At 39.7% G+C, this 12,814-nt stretch overlaps 1 protein-coding gene across 2 annotated transcripts in view; it reads left to right on the top strand.

Annotated features, from left to right (window-relative positions):
* The first annotated feature begins 9,308 nt into the window (after positions 1 to 9,308).
* The window catches only part of col14a1a (collagen, type XIV, alpha 1a), a 195,724-nt gene continuing 192,218 nt past the window's right edge, over positions 9,309 to 12,814 (top strand). The window contains exons 1-2 of one of the 2 annotated variants that reach the window (XM_088084067.1): positions 9,309 to 9,771; positions 11,287 to 11,402. In XM_088084067.1, coding sequence (XP_087940193.1) covers positions 11,309 to 11,402 — 94 coding nt within the window. In that variant the 5' untranslated portion in view covers positions 9,309 to 9,771; positions 11,287 to 11,308. Of the gene's footprint in view, positions 9,772 to 11,286; positions 11,403 to 12,814 lie in introns of those variants that run through there. The other variant, XM_042490363.2, reaches the window with a different exon arrangement.

Raw genomic sequence — 12,814 nt, 5'->3', positions numbered from 1 at the left:
ACTTTTTCCAAGTCATTTATTTTTTCTTCTTCTACTACTTTTCTTGTAGTTTATACTAATTTCCTGCTGATTTTGTGTAATTTTCTTCTTTTATTGCTCATTGCCTTCTCCCCATGTTTTTAAAAGAAATCAAGCCAGTTTCAAATGGTTTAATTATGATTAGTTCTAATGACATTTTTTTAATTAAGTGAATATCATCAAGCAAACAGACCTTCATATCTGTTTGTAAAGTTAACAAAAAATCTTCAAGAATATATATGTATTTTTTCCAGCTCCTCTGTTGGCATTCTTTCCAAAGTCTCCTAATCTCTCACCATATTTGTCTTAATGCTGGGTGATATTAAAGATGTGGTGTCAGGCTGTTATTCTGTTTTTATATCCATTTTTATTATGTACCACAATACATTATGGCAGAGCAAATAATGTAATACCAGAAAAATGAAATTCAGTGAGATTCAGTGGGGGAACACAATCTTCAAAGTTTAATTAGCTTTTTGACACAGAGTGCCAATAAGTGCGGCTGCTGCTCTGATTAAATAAAGGTTATCAGTGTGATCACATGTGGGAAATATGAAGCTTTTTGAATATAATCCAGAAAAGAAAAGAAAAGAAAAGAAAAGAAAAGAAAAGAAAAGAAAAGAAAAGAAAAGAAAAGAAAAATGACGTGTAGCTGGAGAAGAGGAATGTCTCGGTGCCCACTCACGCTGATGGACTGAATGCCTTTGAGGCATGATTACAGTGTTTTCAAGTGAATTGTCTCCTGTCCTCCACTTCCCTCCCCACAGGCAAGCAGCTCAGGACAAGTCACAGCAAGCAGAAATGTTAGCCACCTGCCAAATGCTTCTTGGACTGTGGCTGCCAGCTCGGTCAATTTGGCGAGCTACTCTGGCAGGAAGTCATCTTTTGTTCAACTGGCATTTCTTTCTAAAAACTTATTTGACCAACTGGATGGTGGGACTGGAGATCACATTTACATTTCATATAGTGTTGGTACTGGAGTGTTGCTTTTTTTCGTGGCCTGAGTAGGATGCAGGTGTATGAGTGAGGACAGTCTAATTCACAGTTCAGAAAATTTTTTGACACAGTTTAGCCAGATACTGCCATAATCCATTTCTTTCTTAATTTTTGTCTTTACTGCATTTCCCGCCTGCACTATATAGGTTACTTGCTGTCATCCATATGCTGTCATCCAGTCAATGTCTTCAGGACTGAAGAGAGAAAGACAAGACTGATGCTAAAACGAGTTGAATACTTATGCTATTGGTCAAAATGACAATGCTAACATGGTGATGTTAAGCAGGTATAATATATAGATATATAATAATAATAATAATAATAACTAGATACCAAGATGGTGCTTATTAATACTATCAGAGTTCCCCAAGGATGACATTTTTCTATAGGCTAAAGCAGAAGTTAGCATTGCCCTGTTCCCTCGTCAAAAAGCCTGTGGGATTTTTCCATTGGATTTTGGATCATTGCAGAAAATAAGCTCTGTAGTGAACAAATGTTCATGATGATTACACGTTTTGTTCAGCAAGATAATCGTCCCAGATGAACAGCGAGTTCTGTAGTCTCATATAACCTTTAGTCTTAGTCTTTAGTCTTTAGCATTTAAAGAGCCATAAAAGCTTCAGAGTTCGTGAGTGGGGGATTTACTGATGTATTTTATGTCATAGAATAAAACATAAAAGTCTACTACTCTTGTCTTAACAACAGATCTTATTAAAGCCTTCTAACCAAAACTCATAAAAAAAAAACACTAACTTTGAGACTAGGGAACCGGAGGTGCTGAAATGCTAATTCATTTACAGGTTTTAGGTCTAATTCCTGGAGTTCTTTATGGAGTTGCTTTCTTGGTGCATAAAAGTTTCTCTGCTCTGGACTGAGGCTACTTTTTGCGATATGTGTCCCCTTGATTCATAGACTTTAATAATACCTACACAGCAGCCCAAAGATGGCGCCTGTTCACTCCAGTGGAGTTGCTTGCCTGGCATGTTTGCCAAAAAAGTTTTCTAGCTTCTGAATTTGCTTCCGCAGTATGTGGCCCACTGACTTTGCGCAGTAATGTTTCTTCCACTGGCCTCGCCTGCGAGTTCCTGCTCAGCTCATAGACTTTACACTGTCATGAATTTTTAAATCACTTTTCTCTGCTCAGTGAGAAAAATTACAGGCAAGGCTGCTGGCTCTTGGAGGCCTGGTATAATGTTTACATCGTTCTCCATCTTAGCTTGGTGTTTGGGCCCCATGTTCACTAAGCATTAGAGCTGGCCCCTCCATAACTGGGTTGCCCATTAAATGGGTGAAAAAATTCCCCTATTGGCGAAGATATTGATCTGAACGATTAGCTGATGGAATATAAACATACTTCCCATTATTACATATCATCAGTTGTGCAGATATTTGGTCAGAAACCAAATTACTAGATGATGTTACTATGTGAAAAATTAAATTCACCAAAGATATTGCAACTTATAGGACCACAAGAGTCTGCATTAAATTTTATGGTAACCTATCTAATAATTATTAAGATATTTCCGTCTGGACCAAAGTGGTGAATTGACTGACCCACAGACCAACAGTGTATTCCCTGGAGCACGGCTAAAAATGGCAAAAAAAAACCCAAAAAACAAAACCCACCTCTGTGCATGGATCAGAGATGACGTAGTGAACTTTCTGTGCATGTTACAGATACCTTTGGTAGTAAGCACCCATTACAAAAAAAAAAAAAAAAAGTTTTTGGACAAGTACTCTCTTGAATAAATCACCTCCATCCATGCATCTCACCATGACAAGTTGCATAATGCGTCATGACCTTAAGAGCTGTCAGGTTAGCAGCCCTCTGGGAACAGCAGGCCTGTTACCAGATGACAAGCTGCCTAATAACTGTGACTAGTTGGGCTAATCAGTAGGCTGTGGTCACTTCAGTCTGCTGCTGCCCTCATATTAACCTGCTGCTTGTTATTAACATGCAGCTCAAGAGCCGAGTGTGTGTGTGTCCAGGAGAAAAAAAAGGGCGAGGTGTTTGTCAGCGTGTCTGAGTTCATGTGTACGAGTGTGTCAACTCTACTTGAACTCCAGTTCTTTAGCTTGAGCTTATAAGACAAACAAACCATGTTTCTTCTGCTAGTTTAAATGCAGCTCATTGTGTGTGTGAATGACATAGTGACACGGTTGCTAAGCCCCTCACCTCGTGTTGTCTCTGTGTTGTAAAAATGTAGGGCAGGGGGCTTCAGGTGTGTCCGTGTGTGTGTGTGTTTATGTTTGAAAGGGAAAGAGAGCAAAAATGTTTCAAGTTAATGCTTAGGGAGTGTTTGGTGCATTTTATGCACTTCTCATTATTATTGTTTTGATTATTTTGACTGTGTTCATGCATATGGCATTAATTTTGGCAAAAATGTGTATTTATGTTTAATTTTGGAAATTCCAGCTCAGCTCCTACATTAAGTCTAAAATAAACTGTAAACAAAATTGTTACATTCATACTGTTAAGTGCAAGAAACAAAAGCATAATTGAAACTTATTCAAACTGCAATTTTTGATCCCAAGCCATCAAAGCATTAAAACTTGCATTATCATGACAAAAACCTGGCATTTAAAGGGTTAAAATTCTAAAAATGAATGAATATTTGATATTTTTGATTAAGACTGATTGGTTAAAAATAAACTCAATGAAAGTAAAAAAAAAATCATATTAATGTAAAATATTTTTTAAAGCTTGATTCTGAAAAGCGCATTTTGTGCGCAGAGCGATACGAGTGTGTGTAATATTTAAGCGAGCCTTAAAGGTTAATATTACGTGTCAAATTAAGTGTCAAGAATCAAATAAAAAACAAACAGCCACATTATTGAATGCCGCAGTTTCTGAACTGCAGGATGTTGCATTTTTTTAAATTTCTGTCACATTTTTGAAGACATGCAACTTTTTCGCATTAATAACAGTGATATTTGAGAGAATGTTCTGCTGTCTGCCTCTTGGTGATTGATACCTTCCAATAAACATTCGTCTTTCAGCCAGTTCAGGCTTAAACATGTGCTTGAATAAACACAGATGAGGGGGTTCCTGTTTCCTGGGAGAAATCCTCTGCTAACAGAACACGATGCTTTCTGTGTTTGTCAAAGCCAACAATGGTGGCTTATTTGTAATAATTACAGGAAGGTAGAGGAAATACAGGAAGATGAGGTGGAGTTTGATCATTTTTACTACTGCAATATATTGGTTCAAAGGAAGCACCTGAGAAATTGCTGCTTATTAACAGCAGTGCCACCAAAATCAAGAAAACAGCTGTTGCTTAAATTAACAATTAAAAGGTTCCTGACTGGTACCATACAACTCATCTAAGTTCATCTAAAAAAAGTAGCATCTTGGAGGATAAAATATGTATGAAAAATTAAATGGATGATGTTTCAGTTTTAAAAAAAGATAGGTTTTTTGTGTGCAACACTAAATCTTTTCAGTGTCAGACCAAGTATAATTAGCTGTCAGAGTTGTTACTTTTTATCCATACTATCACAGAGTCCCCTTGGTGCTGTAACATCCAGGTTTTACAAATCTGAGATCTGTCACATATCACCTGAGTGAGACAGCGGATCTAAACTGCACACATTTTTCTAATTCCTGAGGTGCATTATACTGTCTGTACAGCTGTTGAAGGTGAATACTCCACATGCCACAGATGTGCATGCAGACTTTTATGACATAAATCAGGATGTTGTGATTTTTTCACTTTGGTAAAAAGCAGTTTCTGTGTGTGTGACAGTAATGCTAAAATCTCTATGACCACTAGGAAAGAGAAATACCTGCCGAAAACAGATATTTGTTGCAAGTGCAATGACTTTAAAAACTTTATGAGGCTTCACAGTAGGACCATATGGCACCGAGCTAAATGACCTGTGGATCAACTCTACCATGTGACTGATGCATTTATTCATCAGAGCCACAGTTGGGATGGACGGCCAAAGGTAGACAGAAGGAGGATGAACAGATTAGGAGTGGGGGTGAAAGAGGAAGAGACTAAGAAGGAAAATAAGGAGGAAATAAAGTTATAAAGGGACAGATAAAGAACACAGAGGGAAGACATCAAGAGAAATGAATACATGAGAAAAAAAAAAGGAAAAGCGACATGCAGGGAGGACAGAAACATGGGTCACCCATCGGGCAGGTCTTTAGGTCTGTTGGCCTGTGTGTCCTCAGAGAGGAGCTGTCAAACTAAAACCACCTGGGACTGCAGCCACTCAGAATACAAAGTTACACCAAAAATTTCTACACATTATTTTTCATACAGCTCTTCGTTTCAGCCAGGTGCATTCTAACTCTACTGTTTTTTCAGAGAGCACAAGTAGCTGTACTTAACTGGTTTTAAAGGTCCAGTGTGTAGGATTTAGGGGAATATATTTGCAGAAATGGAATATAATACAATAATTATGTTTTCTTTATTGTAAAATAATCTGAAGATAAGAACTGTTGTGTTTTAGCTACCTTCGAATGAGCCTTTTATATCTACATAGGGAGTGTGTCCTCGTCCACAGAGACCCCCCGTCATTACAGTTGAGCCAAATACTTGCATGAAATGAGTATCTGGTATGATAATGTTCTTTTTATAACTACGAGTATTACACCATTGAAATGTGTTAGTATATGTTCTACCATCAAAGAAAAAATCCTCATTTGCTTAGCTGTGTTAAACCTGTAACATTTGTATCAAAAATGCACTGAAGCTTGATTCTGAGATTGTTCTGTAAATATCGTTCTAATAATAGCAATTCTGATCAACTGTTTCAATTTAAGGTTAAAGATAACTTCAGATTAGGCCCCAACCATTTTAGATTTATACGCTACTGACTTACCGCTTAAATCTGCTCATTAGGAGTACAGACACAGATACAGATAATGCTGTTCTCCCTCATCCCTAACCACCATGTTTCTGCAGTAGCCCAGGATGGACAAGCAATAGGACCATTTACATTTTCACTACTTTTTTTCTTTTGTTCTTTTGTGTAGACTTTTTGGGGGCTTTTTGCCTTTATTAGATAGGACAGCTTTATGCTTGAAAGGGGGAGAGAGAGGGGATAAGATGCAGCAAAAGGCTGAGGTTGGAATCAAACCTGTGGCCGCTGCAGGGAGGATGTAGCCTCTATGCATGGGGCGCCCGTTATATAAACTGAGCCAATGGGCACCCCGCATTTTCACGTTTTTATATCGGTGGCCGTGGTAAGCAGCCCCTCTGCCATGAAAGTGTTTGAAAAACATAATTTTTTTCCTTTTCCTTTTTTTTTACCAGTTTAAATCAGCGGATCGGTTTGTTTTGGAGAGGAGGAGACCTCAGCAGATGATTCGCCACCTGGTAGAAACCTCCTGAATATCTGGATCTTCAGTTATCAGACAAAATAGGTGAGAACTCATTAGCCTGTGCTGCACTAGCGGCCTGTCTACAACATGCTGAACAGTGTTGAAAAAAAACTGTTTTGTAAAATGAACCTGCTTTATTCAGTGTTTGTACTGGTTCTATTCAACTGGTCCGTTTTGTGCGGATAATTCGGCTCACGCTAAAAACCTTCTGACCGCCTGGTTCAGAAGTAAATTGAGAACACATTAAGTTATCACAGAAAATAGGTGAGCACACAGTGAAACACTGATTTTTTTTATTCAGTGTTTTTACCATTTTAAATCACCTAATCTGTTTGTTTAGGGAAGGACGAGAGCTCTGCGGATAATTTGACTCCTGGTATTAACCCTCAGAACAATCAACACTGAACGAATTCTAACCGGGATAAATTTCAGCTGGGTGTAATCTGCAATCCATACAGCTAGATGTCACTAAATCCCCCTAAATCTTACAACTGGACCTTTTATGTTGTCTATTATAGTAACCAAAATTGTTTTTTCATCTTTCTTTAATATCGCTGGATTAAAGTTGCTCAGTCATTTGGCACGTCTTAGTTTAATCCAAGAATGACACATAGCCATGCTCTAATTCATTAATTTGTGTATTGATCTTACCAGGTCTGAGAATGCAGTCAAAAGATTAACTCTGAGGACTTATATGTGATGTATAAAATATTCAGACCTCAAGTTCTTTCCACCTGATTTGACCAGGCAAATGAAAACTACAATCTTTGAATTTGCTTATTAAAACGCCTGGCTGTGGATTAAGAGGGTGCAGCCGGTCCAGCTGCAGCTGTATTTGTTTGGTGTGTGGTCTGCTGCAAACGGGCAACAGATGAACGGGAAAAGAGGACGACAGACGGACAGGAAGGGAGGAAGAGGCTGAAGGAAGAAAGAGGAGGAAGGAGGGAGGATGACAGAGAATCCTTATCCACTTGATTATAGTGCTCATGGCATCTGGACAGTTGTTTGGCTAAGGCGCTCAAGTGTGTGTGTGTGTGTGTGTGTGTGTGTGTGTGTGTGTGTGTGTGTGTGTGTGTGTGTGTGTGTGTGTGTGTGTGTGTGCGTGCCGTGCCCCAGGGACACACCTGGAGTATGGCTGTTCAGCGTTTTAACTCAGCCAGCCACTGGCACATTTCACCATCCTCTGTTTCCCATCACTCCCATTCTTCCCCCCTCAGGGCAAGTCACAAGTCTCTTCACCAGCAGAGGAGCCGAGTGTATAAATAGGATTACAAAGTGCGCTCAAGTCTTTTTTTTGTCTTAGCCCAATAGAAGAAAGAACTGGTCTTGACTGATCCATTGTAATGCTCATTTTACTACTGTCATATTTGTCTATTTAATATGAAGCAACAGCCAGGAGATGGTTAGATTAGCATTACATTTAAGACTGGGGGGAAACAGCTTTTCAGGCTCACAAACCCATCAAAACCGCATCATTTTTACACGTGGATAAACAAACAATACACAGCATGTGAATTTGTGAGCAAATTTAGCAGCCTTGTTTATATAAAACTCATTTAAAACAGCAAATATGTTTACAGTAATGCAGAGAAAATTGCATTTCCATCAACATAACAAGGAAATGTTGCAAATTATCATATCTGGCAAGTCACAGAAATGCTAATAGCCTACTTAATAGCTAAATCAGCAAAATGTTCACTAAAAAATGTATTTCAGTTGTTTTCTGAATAATGGGCAATATAAGTCACTATGACTGGATCCAGTCATAGTGACAACAGCGTTATATTTTCTTACTTTTTTTTTTTAATTTAACATTTTACTTAAATCTGGACAATTCCCTTACCTTAACCAAAGAGCTATTTTTCCTGGAGTCAAGGTTCTATCTATCCCAACCATCTTCTTCCAAAGCCTACGGTGCATGAATGTAGTGCTTCATTAATTTAAAGAAAAGTCATCTCTGAATATAATCCAGGTGGCTATTATGTAGCCACAGCAACTTAATTAAGAAAGCAGTTTAGTAACACATACATGTCATTCTTAGGAGATAAAGTTGGCTTTAGTGAGGCTATTAGGCAGATTTTTCCTGGCTTTTGGGCAGAGCCAGCCTTTGTTTCCCTCCTTTTTCTGGTCTTAATGCTAATCGCCCCCTGGCTGTGGCCTCATACACGGATTTCCCCAAAAAATGTCCAGTTCTTCCTTTAAAAAGTTTTAGGGTTAGAGAGAGATAGACAGACAGATAGAGAGATACACACGCTGTAACAAATGTTCCCATCAAATTACATTTAACAACTGGCAGCTGTAGTTGCAAACATCCTACTGTCATTTTACAGTGCCACTGCCATAAATTACTTCAGCTAGATATTACCCTTAAATTTATTACAGTATTCTAAAGTACCATGTGAGGTTGTGACTTGGTTTGTGTTGTTTTGCATTTTGAAAAACTGTATAATAGGGCAGAAATTTGGCTTTATTTTTACAGTATTTTTTATGTTTGGTATGATTCAAATTTTCTAAATCTAACGTTTGGTTAAAATTATCTGACTAATCTCCCAACAGGTAGCATGCAAGATTACTGTTCTGTGATAGAAACAAGTGAATTGATCTGCAGTCACTATAGATTCAATCAGCAACTTCCCAGTTGTTCTATGGGAAGAGACATATCACAATGGACATATTTGAATCGATATTAATGGACATTTTTGCGATGGAGAAATCCTGTAACTTGAAATGCTCCGTGTTGCTTTACATTCCGATTGTCAAACTTTCAGCTTAGGTTACCTGTGTCATTGTGCCTTTAACATCGGAGCTCGCAGCGCAGTAGGGCATGGCAGCGCACCTGCTCTGAGCGCACTGAGCCATTTTCAGCCGGACTTTTTTTTTATTCCTACAAGTCAAACACACACACACACACACACACACACACACACACACACACACACACACACACACACACACAAACAACACGCGTTTCGGTGAGGACCATGTGGCTCCTTTAAAGACACTGATTCCGGATATGTGCCTACGACAAGTCCCGTCGTGATCGCGGAGGCGCGCATAAAGGGCCCAGAGGGGCTGAAGCCGGATTGAAACCTGCAGGTTGGCAGCGGAGGCTTTTGCGCAGCGGCACTGGGTCTCTCTCTCTCTCTCTCTCTCTCTCTCTCTCTCTCTCTCTCTCCCTCCCTGAAATGAACCGGGGCGAAGGAAAGGGTTGGGACAGGGAGGAATAGCTGGAGGGAGGGATGGCTGAATAACGAGGAGAGAAACACCCACACTCCGGACTGACCGAATTGTATCCGGAGTGAGAGAAGAAAGGAAGAGAAGGGAGAGAAAGAGAGTAAGGAGACAGAGGACCCCAGCAGTCTTTGGTATTCAGAGGATTTCCTTTGGGGATAAAAGGACGCTTTGATTTGATGACTGGAGAGGTACGATTTCATTCATTGTGTGCGTGTGTGAGAGACTCAGGTGCGCGGCGCTGGAGTGTTTGAACGCAGCGTCTTAATTTGAATAAATCTGATTGTTTGACCCAAATCTGGCAGAGAAACTTAATTGAATTTATAGCACTTTGAAATGATCACCGGTGAGAAATCTTGGAGCCACGGTCAAACTTGTGCAGAGTCACAGGCAGGTGGAAAAATGTGGATTTTTATTTGACTAAGGACAGTTTTCCGAGAATAAAACAAACGCGTGCGATATTCGGTCTTGTGATGTATTGTTTTTGAGTCTGCAAACTTTGTTCCGAAAATAGCCTTAAAAGACATTGCCTGCGTAATTTTAATGAGGGCGACGCCTGTACCCTGTTTTTCATTAACCAATTAACCAGTTGCAAAGTTGCCCTTTGGAATGGAAAGAGGGAATTAGGCACGCAGAAGACAGAGAAACTTTTTTTTTTTTTTTTTTTTTTATGTTTTGCTTATTAATGTAATTTAAATTTGGCTGCAATGTGCAATCTGTTTCAATTTGTGATTTTATAGAGATCATTTTTTTTAATTGGACCTCACTCTGAGACACTCTAATCTCAATTTAGTGAGATTAACTCCCATTTGTGTATGTTAAGGAGAGAATCTGTTTAATCTTTCTCATTTCCCTCTTCATGTCCTGAGGCTGATCTGTTTAAAAAAAATCAATTCTATTTCCTGCAGTAGTTCCCGCTTATCAATATGCATTGTCATATTCTGGCCCTTTGACATTGTCTGGATTGAAGGAGTTGGCCGTCCTTTAAACACCACAGGGTTACCTCCACATCAGACCCTGAAACAACTTTTGTTGCACGTGCTGTTTTATTCATTCGTCTGTCAGTGAGTGTGTGCTCCCCCAAGGAGAGGAATGATAAGTCTGTGTGTGTCCATCCTCGGTGTGTAATAATGAGTGGCACACTGGAGAGGAGGTGGTGAAGGAGGGTGCAGAGAACAAAAAAGTGAGAGGTGAAAGGAGGAGATGAGATAGAGAGAAGAGGAGCTGTTGTGTTTGCTCTTGCTGTCCAACAATGGCTCTCAAGAAATGTTCCCTCACTGTACTGTCAATCAAACTGCTCTCCCCCTGTCTGTCCATCACTCTGTCTTTCCTCCTTCTTTTTTTCTGTCAGCTCTTTTGTTCATTTCTTCTCCTCTCTTCCCTCAAACAAAGTCCTCCTCTGTCTCAGCTTGCTCTATGTGGGCGGGTGGCTCGACCGCTGCTCTGCGGTCAGTCTAGACTGTCAAGCTACTGCTCTGTAATTGTATCAAAGTGGATATTAGACAGGAGTTAACTGATTCCAGATCAGCGTCTTGGGGCTGTGTGGGCAAGGTGGGTCTTCTTGACCCACAGCCTCTCTGCAGCTGCATTCATGGGCGCTGAAATTCCCCCTTCTGTCTCTCTGACTGCTTTTCTTTATTGCCCCCTCTTTGCTTTGCATTTTCTTCTACTGTATTGCTCAACATAATGTTCCTTCTTCTGTGCAGGTCTAGACTGCTGGTTGTGAGGATGTTGTCAGCGCGGCAGATTAGTTGGTGCTTGTGGGCTCCACTGGTGCTACTGGCCTTCGTTTCCCATTTCCCCTCGAATGCACAGGCCCAAGGTAAGTACTTTTTCCTCTTCTCCAGTCCTCTCTTCTTACCCTCCAGTCCCACACCCACACCCATCCCCTTCTTCTCCCTTACCCTGCCCAAGTAAGCCCCCATCCCGCTTTTCCACCACATCAAACTTTTCTTTGCTTTCAAGTTTTCCTCCCCTTCCCACCTTCACCATCCAACTTCTTCCCATCTGTTCCCGGCATCACTTTTCTAGGTGTGGGCAATATAGGCTTAATATAATATCAAAATAATTCTGGCCATTTTTGCGATAATAATATTCCTGACGATGTTACAAAATCATGGAGAATATTTTAGTGTTAATTTCCAGAACACACAACTGCAACATAAACAAGTAGCTGTATATGTATGTCAGCATGTAATGGTTCACCTTCAAATATTCAGTAAATCTGACCAAAACTTATTTCTCAGGTTATAAGTGTATGTTTAAAATATATATAGTACAACAAAATAAAAGCAGTTACAAATTAGAAATCGCAACAGTTGCCAAATACAAGTTTATAGTTTACTCTAACTTGGAAGTTGCAAAAAGAGATTGAAAAGTCAGGGCTGTTCATTTAACAGTCAGGACGCCCAGGTCAAATGATGCCACTGATTCAACCCAACTGATATCGCTCCTGGCTGGTAACAGTTTCCTTTTCTGCCATGCTTGTTTCTGCCACACATAATGGCATGATCACATTCTGTCAACAAGTTGAAATATTGCCATTATCACAATATAAATGTTTAGTTTAGTTTAGTTTGGTTTAGTTTAGTCGTTTCACATAATACAAAACACGATGGGGATAAAACATAAAAAGTACATGCGAGGGTGTGGTAGAAACCTATACTGGCTAATATGAAAACCACACCAAGAAAACATATGAATAGTGAATTACAAGCAATCAGAACATCAATACATTTACAGTAGTTGCTTAAACATCCAAAATCTCACAGTATAAGTACAGGGTTAAAAAAATAAAAGCAAAAAATAATCATTTTGAACATTTTAACATCAGTTAATGGATGGATCATTCTTTATCCAGAAAAATAAAAGGATCATTCTTTATCCAAATGAGTGTTGAATGTTTCTTATCATTTTGGAAATCATAGCAGTATTATTGTGAATGATATGATATGGCATACCCCTACACTCTTCTCTCCTCCCTTCCCTCACCTGACCCCTCTCTGTCTTCTCCTCCCCTGTTTCAGCATCATTCCTCCCCCTGCCGTGTCTCTCTGTTTGATGTGCAGACTCAGTCCAATCAGATTACATTACGCTCATGATCATATCACCTCCATATCATCATGCCATCTCACCCTGGCGGCATGGCAACACTTGCAGCCCTGCTGCCAACACTGCCACGCTTCAGAGGGGCTTTAATAAACGTGTTGTAACGGTGCGCTTCAAGCTGTGATG

This window comes from Plectropomus leopardus, chromosome 11 (genome assembly GCF_026936395.1).
Source record: "Plectropomus leopardus strain MGB_pleo_1.0 chromosome 11, ASM2693639v1, whole genome shotgun sequence".
Lineage (NCBI taxonomy): Eukaryota > Metazoa > Chordata > Actinopteri > Perciformes > Serranidae > Plectropomus > Plectropomus leopardus.
Note: the sequence above shows the minus strand (reverse complement) of the source record. Positions and strands in the feature narration are given on the sequence as shown.